Genomic DNA, 13,999 nt, shown 5'->3' with positions numbered 1-13,999 from the left:
TAACATTCTAAGTGCACAAATGAGCACTGCAAGGGCGTTGCAATTTAATTGTCTTTAATATAATATTGAATATTATATTCAGCGTCATGGCTCTTCGTCACGGCACAAGCTAAGTACCCTTTTGTAGCATATTTAATATTTTGTTAAATTTTCTGTGATGTATATTAGTACTTATGTTATGAATAAATTTATTTCTATTTCAAATTTATTACCGAGTCAATTTATCTCTCTCATTTTTGTTTTCTTTTTCATTTGAAATATAATTCTCTTTCATTCACCTATATGTTATTTTAATTAATTTTGTATGCCCAATGGCGGAACATAGTGTACATTTTCACAATACCATGTCAACCTGTGTTACCTATGTTCACAAAATAAATGAATTTGAATTTGAATTCAAATAAAAAAAAACTAGATCAAAATTGGTTCAGTCGTTTGGCTGCTACGATGACATGGACTGACATACAGACACACAGACATGTTACTTACTATACTTATAACTCCTTAAAAACTCCTTCAGACGTTAATCCTAACTAATATTATAAATACGAAAGTATGTTTGTCACCTCTTTACGCATTATCTACTGGACCGATTTTTATGAAATTTGGTGCACGGGTAGAAAATAACCTGGAATTAGGGTAACTAATAACTAATATGGGGTAACTAGGGTAATTAAAATAGGGTACTTTTTATCCCGAAATTCGCATGGGAGCGAAACCTAGCGCGAAGCGCGGCTAGTAAATATCATTTTTTTTATCAGTAATAATAACAATCTAATTGCAATCTAGGTCGTCATGTTTCACGAATGAGTTGGTTTATTTCAGAATGAAACCCGTCGAACCCCCCACCCCCCCACCGCTGCCCCCCTACCTGCCGCTGCCGTACCAGCTGCCGAAGACAGACGAGCTGAAGAATTTCCTCTTCAACACGGCGTTACAGAACGCGTTGACCGGCTCACTGGCTCAGGTTCGATGCCGGCTCCAAACTGTCGTCGAACAGTTCGCCGAACTTTGTCGGATTCGGTATACATTGCTGGTTTTTCATTGCGGTGAATAAAAGCACTCACGCAATGTTCACGCGTTCGCGTCGGCATGTGTCCGAGTTCGACGACAATTGTGGAGCTGGCATGATATTTTTGTGAATCAAATCGGTGCGATTGTGGTGTGATTCTTGATTACACAATGTTTTATTATAATTGTGCGACAACCATAGATAAAAGAAATATATGGTGATAATACTAGTGTGGCGGGAAGAATTTTTTTCTTTGACGTAGAAAGATTTCCACAAGCTTTTATTCAATTTCCTGTCCCGATGTTTGCTCGTCTGTCTGTTATCAATTCTTGCAAGTTTAATTTCTCCTGCGTCCATTTGTCCTACAGAGTTGAAATATCTATACATTATTACAATAGATTATTATGACAAGCATGACCTAACGGCTCCCAACGAGGGAACACCTCAACGGTTTCCATGGATTTTTGTCAGGCATTAAATGGCACAAGATATCTGTGACGAGAATAAAAGCTTGTGGGAAAAATGTCATTTTTGTAAAAAACTTATTTCTTTCTGACCTCGGTGGCGCAGTGGTAAAGTGCTTGCCACTGAACCGTGAGATCCCGGGTTCGATCCCCGGTCGGGTCATGATGGAAAATGATCTTTTTCTGATTGGATGTTTATCTATTCATATATATATATATATATAAATATTTGTTATAAAATATAGTATCGTTGAGTTAGTATCCCATAACGAACTTACTTTGGGGCTAGCTCAATGTCCTAATTATATACATATATATTTATTATTTACTTTAGTGTGACACTGATCATTCTTTTTCTTGACAGAATTTTTTTTGTTTGCTTTTTTTTTAATTTTTGTTATGTATATTAGTGTTGTTCTCAAATGAATTGCAATAATATATTATAACTTAAACCGTAGGTGCCAAGAAAATGTAAAGAAGAGGATAATCAGAGACGAAGGTTGCATAAGTGTGACGTGGCTGGCTGCGTGAAGGTTTACACGAAGAGTTCGCACCTCAAGGCGCACAAACGAACACACACTGGTGAGCTTTCGTTTATTTTTGACTAGCTTATGCCCGCTGCTTCTCCCGCGTTAATTTTACGGCGTGAAAGTTACACAAAACACTACACAACACACACAAGCAACGCCTACTTTGTGACCTGTCTGTGTGTGTGTGTTCCACAGTACCTTATAAATACACTGCCTCTTTTACGAGAGGTAAGAGAAAGGTATATCTAGGTACCTTGTCATATCTTAATGCAAGAAAGAGATGTGCTTATTAGAAATATATGAGAAGAAACGAAACAGATCGCTTATATTTCGTCCCTCATCACGCGCCTCAATCTACCATTTTGTATTAGATTAGCTGGGTTTAGCCGGGAAATCTTTTTATATCCACAACTTCGTATGTGAGTAAAAATCAGTTTCCCGTGGGAATTTCAGGAAATCCCTTCTTAGACACTCACTTACACTGTCCTAGGAATCTACACACTAAATTTCAGCTTTCTACGCGTAGTAGTTTCGGCTTTGCGTTGTTTGTCAGTTAGTCTGTCATTCAGTAACATAAGAGTTTTATATATACAGGGTTACTGGTATCAAACGCAAAACCTCCTAAAGACTATTTGAGTACATCAAAATAAGCAATTTTTATTCTATGACTTTTCGTGATTCGTAGTTTAATTTGCTATTCTGCACATCTTAACTCAATGTAATAGCCGAGCAACACGAGACAGTACAGGAGTAGCGGAATCGAATATAGAGTTAACGTTTTATAGAAACGACATTAAAACTATAAAAATGTTTTTTTTTTGTTTGTATTTATTACGTTTAGACAAAAGTCGTGGAACAAAAGATGTTATTCGTGTAGGAACTTTATGCGCCTTAGATACCAGTAACCCTGTATAGATGTTTACGTACACATGGTGGGTTCAGGCGAAAAGCCGTATTCGTGCGTGTGGGCGGGCTGCGCGTGGCGCTTCGCGCGCTCGGACGAGCTCACGCGACACACGCGCAAGCACACCGGCCACCGGCCCTTCTCTTGTCCGCTCTGTCGGCGGAGCTTCGCGCGCTCCGACCATCTCGGCTTGCATATGAGGAGGCACTGATTCATAATGAATTCACATGCTAATGACCTATTATAATCCCAATTACAACCCGTAAACAAAACGTGTGCAACAAAAAAAGTGATAAAAAAAGAAAGTCTTTTTTTTCGTTCTTTACAAGAAACGAGTCGATTTTATTATTATTTAAGGCTGATTTACACCAAACGATCGAATGCTCCAGGACATTTTATATAGCCTATGGCCATTAGTCCGGGCCAGCCATTGGTTAAATAGCTAAAGTGAAAATAGAATGAGCATTCGCTCGCTTGGTGAAAAGCATTCCCGTTTTAAATGACAGCTCGTGTAAAAACTTAATTGGATAATTAAACATCTTTAAAATATTTCTAAATCCAGGTAGAAGCCTTGTGTAACTCCAATAACTATCGAAAAATTTTAAATAAGACTTTAATACATAAAAAATGTCTGTAAAAATCTATGAAGGTCCCAGATGTGATCCCTGTGGAACACCAATAAACGAATTCACTATTTGTGAAAATACGAATAGATAAATAAGCATAATTATCTTAAGAAAGCAGATTTACGAGACGAATTTATTATATACTTGCTCAAATATAAGTTACATTTGAATAGAGATTTGTTGAAATATCACATGGATGTAACATTATAATAAAACGAAAAACGAAAATTTCAGTATAAAATATTTATACCGAAATATATAATAATGCGTTTTACGCAAGTAAGATAAGATAAACGTATCAAAAAAGAAAATATATACTTAAAATATTGTTTTACATTGCTTTATTTACATATTATTGAGTAAAATCACCTTTTTAAAGTTGTAGACATGCGAACAAAATATTTTATTTCAGTACTTTATAATATTGAAGGTAATTTCTGTGGCATTATAATTAACCTTAAGGCCAGTAAATATGATACATTTATTATTTTAATTATTTTAGGGATATATTTAAGATTTTTTAATTTTTGCATTAGTATTAAGGTAATGAAATATTAAAAAATATATTTTTTTGAAATGTCAGCACGATTAGCTTCACATAAATTAATGATGATATTGTTCAGAATTCGAAGTGCTACTTGTAAACTTTAATTTTTTTTTCTTTTTTAGCTAGAAATCTGATTTAGAAAGCAATAATTATTTTGGTATTACTTAATGCTTTAAAAAAAATATTTTTTAAGTTTTTACTGTGCTGTCCTGACAATGAACGTCTATGTTAACATAAACCTTTGAGCGAGTATATCCCACGCTACTTCAGCACCGTCGTCTTCAGCAATCGTACGTGTTGCGTATTGAGTGATTAACATTGAAACAGAAAATTTGATGAATATTATTATTTTTTATATAAAAATAAAATTAAACGAATTAAAACTCGCAGATTAAAACTTTGTTGGTTATGAATTAATGTTCATTGACAAGACAACAACTACAAATACTTATTTTATTTTTAAATTCATGTAACACTGGTATTCTCAATAATATAATTAACTCTCTCCACTACTTTTGGTAGATAAGAAATTTGAACAAAATTACAAAATATTATGTAATAACTATATTGTAATTGTCTTTTTACAATATCAAATACATATATATATATATATATATATATATATATCAAATATGTTACATCACTTTTGTAAACTGTTAATAGTACCTTTAGAATCTCAACATTATATAAAAATTTAACACAAAGTAAATGTTCTCTAAAATATTTTTTTTTCTTTTCAAATTAAAAGAATCTGAATAATTTTGTATTTTTATATTGTGACATAGTTTTCATAATAAGGTCGAAATTGTACCACAATTTAATATATGATACAGGGCACTTGTGGCAATATTAGAATATTAAAAAAATCCTATTGTTTTAAAAATATTTTTTTATTAAGTACATTTATTGTTTTGTTTCAGATGTTTAAAATAGTTTAGTATTTTTTCTTAGTTTATATAGTTAATGAAACAAAAAGGTTATTAGGGGCCAGTATTTTTGAAATTATTTTCGATGTAGGTATAAGTTTAGTGTTGATTAAGATGAGATAAAATATTTTATATTTGTTACGAAATAATAAAAAAAACACTAATTTAAAATATGTAGATTTGAAAATTCGGTTGTGAAATGCGTTTGGTATTTTTCATCTAGTAATTGGTCGTGTTCTATCAGAAAATACTAAGTAACACAAAAAAGAAAATGTGTTGAAAAAATGATTGATCTCAAATTTGGTATTCTATCATGTTTATTGTGAGTTTTGATCTCATTCTGATTTTAAAATAAAAAATATTATAATTATTAGTATTTTTACTGTATATTCGGATTGTTTTCTGTTTAAGCATCTATCTCGAATAGGAAAATCAAATATTGAAATGAAGATGAATTCATTTTTACTTTTACACCGATTAAGTTTATATAAATTTTAAGATTTATTAGAATTTAAAAAATAAATTAAATCCTAAATTATTACATCGGCAATATCACTATATTAAAAATATGTATATATTTTTGAAATTAAGTTTAAATTTTTTACAACAAATTCATTTTTTGGTATATTTTTCTCTTCTATATGAAAGTTGATTAAAGTAACATTAATATAGAATTAATACACGAGTAGTTATTATAATGTCAAGCATTTTGGCGGCCAGTAAAATAATGAAATGCAATTTTTTTTATTCCTATTTTGTACGATTTTTTAGAATAAGTTTAAGTTTACATACCATAAAATGTTATATGTTCTACTTAATACAACTTGCTACTTCTTAATAAAATAGATTTTTTTTTATATTATCACGTTTTTATCCTTCATGAGGTAGACAGAGCCTAGTGTCGTAGTGAAACCGAAGGCTGCGTTTCGGTGGATAAATTGAGGTAATCTGCTAGCACATCGCCTATGAGAGTAATCTCCAGTATAGAACCGTTTCCCTTGATTTGCTTTTACAATATGAGCAGGAGGAGAAGCAATTATATTCTACGTTTTTTCCATATCTATATTAAAAGATTTTAATTGATATTGATGACTTTTTGCTGTTAAATTTTGGCTCCATCCGCACTTTGACGGTGTTGTATTCTCACAAATTATATTCCGCACTCGGATCGTACTTGCTCGTAGATTTTTCACCGTCTATGTGAATAGTCTGGTAAGATTCAATGTGTCACAGAATTGCGAGAAATAAATTGCGCGGTAAAATATCGCAGTGCGGACAGAACCAAAATATATTTGAAATTATTATAAGCTTGCAATGTTTTCATTTTTTATTTTTATAAATATAGTAATGATATTTTTAAAATTCAGTAAATGATTATTTCACGTTGATCGTCAGAATTTGTTGTGAATTCCTAAAAAAAAAAATGTTTTATAAACGATGGTGCTTTTGATATTTTAAAATTTTTAAGAGAAAAATAATGTAAATTGTTTTATTACCTGCTTATGTTTTTTGCATAAGGTTATTTGTATAAACATTTCATTAGTAATTAAAAATAATATTTTATGTTTTCGTAGATGAGGAATAAAAATACATATATATATGTGTTCTATGGTTGTGATTATAAATTTCAATAAAACGGAAAATTAAGAAAATTTACATTAAAGATAAAAAAAAAACAAAAATAGAAAACGGTGTGAAAAAAATTTTTTTTTAATTAATTTAAAAATAAATCTAAAAGAATAAAACATTTCAAATCACCTTTTTTTGTATAACATTGACTGTCACGAATGTACCTTTTTCTTATAGAAATAAAAACATATATTTTATTTTTTGTTTTATTTCTACTACTACATCATGCGTTTCGTTAAATACTCGTTGCTATTGTCGATTCGATAACATGATCAACAATATTGCGTAAAGTAGGACATCTTTTTGGGCTCCAACGTGACGCTCGACGGCTGAGGAAGAAACCGGTAAAATGGTCAGATGAGATCAACAAAAGTGTGTGCTAGGGGTGCCACAGCCGACCGACCTATTTGATTCATAGAGTCGAGTTTCAAGGCGATCGTGGGGCCTGTGAGGTGCGGGGAGTGGAGGGGGAAAGGCACAAATAAAGCTAGACCAAGGGTTGTTGCGACTATTCTGAAAAATTAATACAGATACAATATCACGTCTTTTTTCGTATTTCGTGACAACCCTGACCGCATTGTCGACGCTGGCGGCTCGTTCGCCTTTAGCAAGGTCATTGAACTGCGGTATGAATCTTATTGAAGGGTTTCGAAATTCCCGTAGAGCGTGGCTACAATTAGGTACAAAAACAATAATTTAAATGTATCATGTAAAAAAAAAACTTAATCATAGATTATGGTACAACTTACTGGTTAGAATATACTTTAAAGCACTCCTTTTCATAATAATCATAGAAAAAAGTAAATTTTAATTGTCAAATTTTTCATTGTCACATGTGCGACTTTTAAGTCGTGTAAATTTTAGTAATAAAAAAAATGTAAAAAATATAAAAAAAAATCCTACAAACGTAAAATGACGTGAGTGTTACACATTTTTGTGAGTCGAGTAATCTAGCACGTTAATTAGTATTACCTACATGCAAGTTTTCCATCATGTTGACTAGTAGTTCATTCTTTACTTTTGACGACCTCGGTGGCGCAGTGGTAAAGTTCTTGCCACTGGACCGAGAGGTCCCGGGTTCGATCCCCGGTCGGGTCATAATGGAAAATGATCTTTTTCTGATTAGCCCGGGTCTTGGATGTTTATCTATATATGTATTTGTTATAAAATATATAGTATCGTTGAGTTAGTATCCCATAACACAAGTCTCGAACTTACTTTGGGCCTGGCTCAATCTGTGTGATTTACTCTCTCCACCCAAAGGTAGGTTGGAAGAATTGCATTTGGGATAAGCCGCCTTTGAGCTCATTTTATATTTACTACAAAACAGGCATGCGAATGCGAAGGCACCCCTGCAACAGGGGCTGGCTACGTGGCCTTGAATCTTCTTCAAATTCAAATAATACTTTGTAAATAAAAAAAGTTATGGCTTTTTTGCCTTGCAACTTACAAATTGGTGTACCAATTTGTTTAGTTTTATGTTTGGTTTTTATTTTTTATTATAAGACTAGTCTGTTATTTCTTTGGTGTCTGTGGCAAATCAAACGAATTATATATCTATCTAAACGATGTAATGAAGGGAGAAATCTCTTAGCGATAAGACCGCCAATTGTACTTAGGTAGTTGTATTGTTTCTTTAATATTATAGTTTACTGTACAATAAATAGTTTAAAAACATTGACTGCTAAAAACACACGTTGCGTGTTTTAATGTAAAAGTTATGCGTCGGTCACACGCGAGAGATGATCTCATTTTCTCTTCCCGTGGGTACTACTAACACGCACGGGGTGTTTTAAAAGTTCCACCGCCAGTGCGCTTTTAGTGACGAAGCGTGTTTCCTATTTTTTCCTTCACCAGATCGGCTTTACCAAAGGGTATTTCCTTTGAGCGGGTGCTATGAGACACCTCTGAAGTATTTTAATCATTCATTCATTAATTATTTCATTCATTCATTCATTCATTCCTTCGTTCATTCATTCATTCCTTCGTTCATTCATTCATTCCTTCGTTCATTCATTCATTCCTTCGTTCATTCATTCATTCCTTCGTTCATTCATTCATTCCTTCGTTCATTCATTCCTTCGTTCATTCATTCATTCCTTCGTTCATTCATTCCTTCGTTCATTCTTTTATTCATATATTCATTCATTCTTCCATTCATTCATTTATTCATTCAAGCGTTCATCTATCTATGTTATTTTGTGTATTATGATTTTTTCCCAGTTGCGGGGTGTGTCAGCATTGTCAAGAATCAGTGTCCCAAGCTGAGGGGTACGCGGTCCACGCTGGTTATAGCTACCACAAGAAGTGTCACAAGTGCTGTTAGTATCATATGGCAGGGGGTGCGGTGCACCTGGGCGATCGTCATATTTTGCCACAGAGGGCGCCAGGATATTAATTGCATATGGAATCTAACCCAGATTATACTTGGCACGTGGATCTGGACCGCTCTGGTTGGATGGATGGATGTCTTACGAGGCGACTAAAGGAAATATAGTCAGCTGATTATCAGTATTACCTATTAACGTCCACTTTACGAACCGGTGCAAATGCACCACTCAAACAATTGTTTATCTATTGTCTCGATTCTGCGCGAAGGACGGGTTTTGTTTCTGTTGTCCGCGGCTTCGCTCGCGGCAGAAAGAAGCCCATGTCACTTTCCATAGCGAACGAGCGTCATTATCGTCACACCAATCAAAATTCAATGCTCCGTTTTGACGTGATAGAAGGGCAAACACATATTTGTAATATTACTAGCTTTTACACGCGGCCTCGCCCGCGTGAATTTTCCACGGAAATTGTTATTTTTTCGGAAAGAAAGGTGCTCTATGTCCTTTTCCTTAAATCAAATCAAATTAAACTACATGTACCTATGCAAAATTACAAGAAGACTGGTTGAATAGTTTAAGCGTGAACAGGTAAATAAACAAACTTTCGAAATAAATTATACACCTAAACCTTCCTCTGGAATCACTCTATCTATACAAAAAACGCATCAAAATGCGTAATTTAAAAAATTTGAGCATACATATGGACAGACAGACAGACAGCGACAGGCGTCTTTGTTTTATATTATGTAGTGTGTATGTAGTGTATTGTAAAAACATCACTACATAGTGATGTGAGTAATGTCAATGTTCGCAGACGTGTGCAGCGAGACAGACCTACACAATGCTGAGGTGTTTAAAGGCGTTATATTCTGTTCGAGCTGCTCACAACGAATCTTTCAGGTAGTGTAGTGTTACGCCAGCTCCACGCTCTATCGCCGAACTCCGGACACAATGCCGACGCGAAACTTGACGCAATGTTCACGACATTGCGTCAAATTCAGAAATTAGACCTTCACAGGCACTTTTTCACGTCAATTTTTATATGAAATAGTTATTTCTCACAAGCTACAAACTACTGGCATTCGGAACGACCACTGCTGAGAAGAATGCTGACTGTATAACTGGTGATGAGTATAAGTGCATTTATTTACCGCATTGAAAAACCAGCGTTCGACGAAAGTGTGGTTCCGGCATTACAGTTCCGTGCCTGTCCTCTGTACGTCATAGCCAGACTTATTGATGTTCCACCGTGATCACGAATTTTTTTAGCCCTTGTTACACATCAACTTCCGCACAAAATCTCAGGGACAATTGAAATTAGAATCAGCGTTATGTCCAACAAATTGTATAACAGAAGCTGAGACATTCATTTGTCACCTTATTATTACAATTACAAATTGTATCTCTTAAACATGGACGTATGTCATTGACATTTATTAATTTTTCAATTAATTTGGGCGTAATAATTATGCCATAAAAATATAAAACCCGACTTACCTGTGAAATGTAATCCCCTGACTTTTATTAAGAAAACCACTGGTTGCGGCGGCATTTAACAACGCGGCATACGGCATTTAATTTTTTTTGTGATATCGAAACAATTAAATGGTAGCTCGCTGCGTAATGGCGGCCGTCCGACACACTAAGGTGAGTGAGAGTGTGTGCGTGCCCGTCTGCGTGTCTGTCTGTAGTACAGGAGGCCGACACGCTATGGGTTGCTTCCTAGCGCTGCCTTGTAAAACGCCGTCCGTCTTTTTTTATACGTCCATGCTTTTAAACTAATTAAACAAATATTGTAATGTCACACGAGTGCCATATGAATTTGTATAACAATCTGACTCAGGTATAATAGTTTTAATCGACCACCAATTGCTTCCCGTGAAGGAAAACACCGTGAGGAAACCTGCACATTGTTTGATCATCAACTGGCGTGTGTAATGGAGAAGGCAAACCACTCCATTAATAGTGCCAAGAACGGCGTTGTGTGTGTTTAATTCCACGAGACACACCCATGAGGGAACGACTACGAAGAAAAACGAGTCATGTAGTGCCTGGTCTATTATTATAGATTATTATATATTATTATTATACTATTATTGTATATTATAGTATTGTTCGGTTTTATTAGAGTTTGTTATTATTATAGGGATGCTCCACCGCTCGCAGGACCAAAAGCGGAGTCAGGACTGGGCGAAGGAGATCACGCTCCAAGTCCAAGGCCAGAAAACGATCTTGCTCTCCAGTAAATATGACTTGTTATATAACTAACTAGATGTTGCCTGGGGCTTCGCTCCCGTGGGAATTTTGAGATAAATTTTACCTATAACCTATATTTACCTTGGATAATGTACCTTTCCAATGGTGAAAGAATTTTTGAAATCGGTTCGTTAGTTTCGGAGTTTACCCGCCTAAAACATACAAACTCACAAACGCTTACCTCTTTATAATCTATACTATTATTATAAAGAGGTAAGGTGCATTATCCAAGATTGCTATAGGCTATATTTTGTCTCTAAATTCCTACGGGAGCGAAGCCCCGGGCGAAATCTAATATGTGTTTATCTCCTTAGCGCAAGGAGGGCCAGCGCGCCAAGAATCCTATTCCGACGGGCGTCATCGAACTGGCACACCTAGCGGCCTCAGTCAAAAGCAGCGACGACTTGGCGACAGGCTCTCATGATAGAAACAGGTATACAGATGTTTTCTTTCTCTTTTATACAGGCCCAACCTGTGGCGTCAAATCAGAGCTGGGAATCATGCACAGACAACGAAACCTAGACTAGGTTCATGTTGTCTGTGGACTCATGCCGCAGCATATAACTGAGCTGGTTACCTTTTCGGCTTCGATTTCCGGATTTTCAATTAATATTAGGTTCTTCTAAAATTTGGTATAGCATAATGTATAAATGTGTTTAGCCAAATAAAGTTTTATTTAATTCTCTCTTGATTCATTTTAGTTTAGGCATAGGTAATATGTAAACGTGTTTTCTTTCTATCGTCCGCAGCATAAAGAGTCTTTTGATATGTTTATGGCCCCCGACCGCGTATAACTTTAGTTGAATGGCTGATTTTACTTTATTAGCAATATCACTACAATTTAGTCACATAAAGTCTACTATATCAAAATGACATCATTCAATTAAAAGTGGGTCTTCTCAACAGAAAACTAGAAATCACGACGGAGTTAGCTCTGCAAGTTGGAAAACGGATTTATGAAGAACCTTTGCATGAGGTACCTACCAATAAACATGATATATATTTTTTAAAAAGTTTTAAAATAAATAATAAATAAATATATTAGGACAAATCACACAGATTGAGCTAGCCCCAAAGTAAGTTCGAGACTTGTGTTATGTGATGCTAACTCAACGATACTATATTTTATAATAAATACATATATAAACATCCAAGACCCGGGCCTATCAGAAAAAGATCATTTTCCATCATGACCCGACCGGGGATCGAACCCGGGACCTCTCGGTTCAGTGGCAAGAACTTTACCACTGCGCCACCGAGGTTGTCCTAAAATGGCCAAAGAAAAAACAGAATGTGCCAGCAACTTCTTCTCGCCACTAAAATCAAAGAGCGTCGAAGGAAAGGGGAAGAAAAATAAACTGGAGAATCTTCTCATAGGTGATAGGTTAGCATCCTTCCTTCATATACGGGGTTACTGGCATCAAACGCAAAACCTCCTAAAGACTACTTGGGTACATCAAAACAAGCAACTTTTATTCTACGACTGTTAGTGATACGTAATTTTTTTTTTTTCATATAAAATAAAAAATCTAATTTGCGATTTTACACATCTTTACTCTATGTAATAGCCAAGCAACACGACACTACAGTAGCGTTATGAAGCGGAAGTTTTATAGAAACGACATTAAAACTAAAAAAGGAAATTTTTGTATTTATTACGTTTAGACAAAAATCGTAGAACAAAAGATGTTAGTCCCCATGTACCTTATGCGCTTTTGGAAGGTTATGCGTTAGATACCAGTAACCCTGTATATTTAACCTTAGTTCCAACAATTATTTCCCTATACTGCTAGACGAGTTATTAAATTCTATTTACCCACTACGGTAATAATACTTGATACTTGTATGTATGAAAAAATAAAACATGTATTTATTAATATTGTAAAATTTTTTTAGAATGATACTTGGGACACCCTCAAAAAAGAAAGCGCCGGTAAGTTTAATGCAATATATGTATGTGAACTAGCTGCGCCCCGGGGCTTCGCTCCCGTTGGAATTTCGGGATAAAAAGCACTGTGTTATTCCAGGTTATATTCTGTGTAGCAAATTTCATAACAATCCGTCCAGTAGATTTTGTGTGAAAGAATAACAAACATACATATACATACATCCTCATAAACTTTAGCATTTATAATATTAGCTATTGCCCGCGGCTTCGATCGCGTTAATTTTCCAGGATGAAAGGTACCCTATGTCCTTCTCCATACTTTAAACTATATATATGCATAATTTCAAGAAGATTGGTTGAGTAGGTAGAGCGTGAAATTTTGCATACATGTAGTTTGAACTTCAAACTACATGTATGCAAAATTTCAAGAAGATTGGTTACCTCTTCACGCTCCATCTACTCAACCAATCTTCTTGAAATTACGCATATATGTAGTTTGAAGTATGGAAAAGGACATAGGTACCTTTCATTCCGGAATAATAACTGTTCCCGTGGGAAATTAACGCGGGCAAAGCCGCGGGCAAAAGTTAGCTTAATATAATAAAAAGCTATACTTTATTTTTATTTTTTTAGAAATTGGCGTAACTACAGAAGTCACTCAAGATCTTCTCCGGCAAATGAAATGTCCCGTCATAGACAATTGTGAGAAGAAGTAAGAAATTTAAATATTTCTCTATGTTCGTAATTATCATCATCATGGGGTGCCATCTTCGAATTGAAGTTTGGAGGTCAGCACACGGAAACCCTCGCGGCTTTGGGCCGCTATTTTCAGTTGGTTGTATCTAAGTCTGGTCCAATTCTTTATGTCATCAAACCACTTTCGTCGA

At 34.9% G+C, this 13,999-nt stretch overlaps 2 protein-coding genes across 12 annotated transcripts in view; both read left to right on the top strand.

Moving 5' to 3' along the window:
* LOC128681815 (Krueppel-like factor 3) overlaps positions 1–6,079 on the top strand; it is a 40,460-nt gene extending 34,381 nt beyond the window's left edge. For 3 of the 4 annotated variants that reach the window (XM_053766020.1, XM_053766018.1, XM_053766019.1), the window contains 3 exons: positions 826–967; positions 1,935–2,058; positions 2,949–3,364. In XM_053766020.1, the coding sequence (XP_053621995.1) occupies positions 826–967; positions 1,935–2,058; positions 2,949–3,121 (439 nt within the window). In that variant the 3' untranslated portion in view covers positions 3,122–3,364. Of the gene's footprint in view, positions 1–825; positions 968–1,934; positions 2,059–2,948; positions 3,365–5,003 lie in introns of those variants that run through there. The other variant, XM_053766021.2, reaches the window with a different exon arrangement.
* Positions 6,080–7,412: 1,333 nt separating this feature from the next.
* Positions 7,413–13,999, top strand: part of LOC128681755 (uncharacterized) — a 49,438-nt gene continuing 42,851 nt past the window's right edge. For 7 of the 8 annotated variants that reach the window (XM_053765908.2, XM_053765909.2, XM_053765903.1 and 4 more), the window contains exons 1-8: positions 7,414–7,555; positions 8,862–8,959; positions 9,783–9,868; positions 11,115–11,210; positions 11,539–11,657; positions 12,131–12,200; positions 13,121–13,157; positions 13,746–13,824. In XM_053765908.2, the coding sequence (XP_053621883.1) occupies positions 7,551–7,555; positions 8,862–8,959; positions 9,783–9,868; positions 11,115–11,210; positions 11,539–11,657; positions 12,131–12,200; positions 13,121–13,157; positions 13,746–13,824 (590 nt within the window). In that variant the 5' untranslated portion in view covers positions 7,414–7,550. Of the gene's footprint in view, positions 7,556–8,861; positions 8,960–9,782; positions 9,869–11,114; positions 11,211–11,538; positions 11,658–12,130; positions 12,201–13,120; positions 13,158–13,745; positions 13,825–13,999 lie in introns of all 8 variants that reach the window. The other variant, XM_053765902.1, reaches the window with a different exon arrangement.

Source organism: Plodia interpunctella, chromosome 28 (genome assembly GCF_027563975.2).
Source record: "Plodia interpunctella isolate USDA-ARS_2022_Savannah chromosome 28, ilPloInte3.2, whole genome shotgun sequence".
In the NCBI taxonomy this organism is placed as follows: Eukaryota; Metazoa; Arthropoda; class Insecta; order Lepidoptera; family Pyralidae; genus Plodia; species Plodia interpunctella.
Note: the sequence above shows the minus strand (reverse complement) of the source record. Positions and strands in the feature narration are given on the sequence as shown.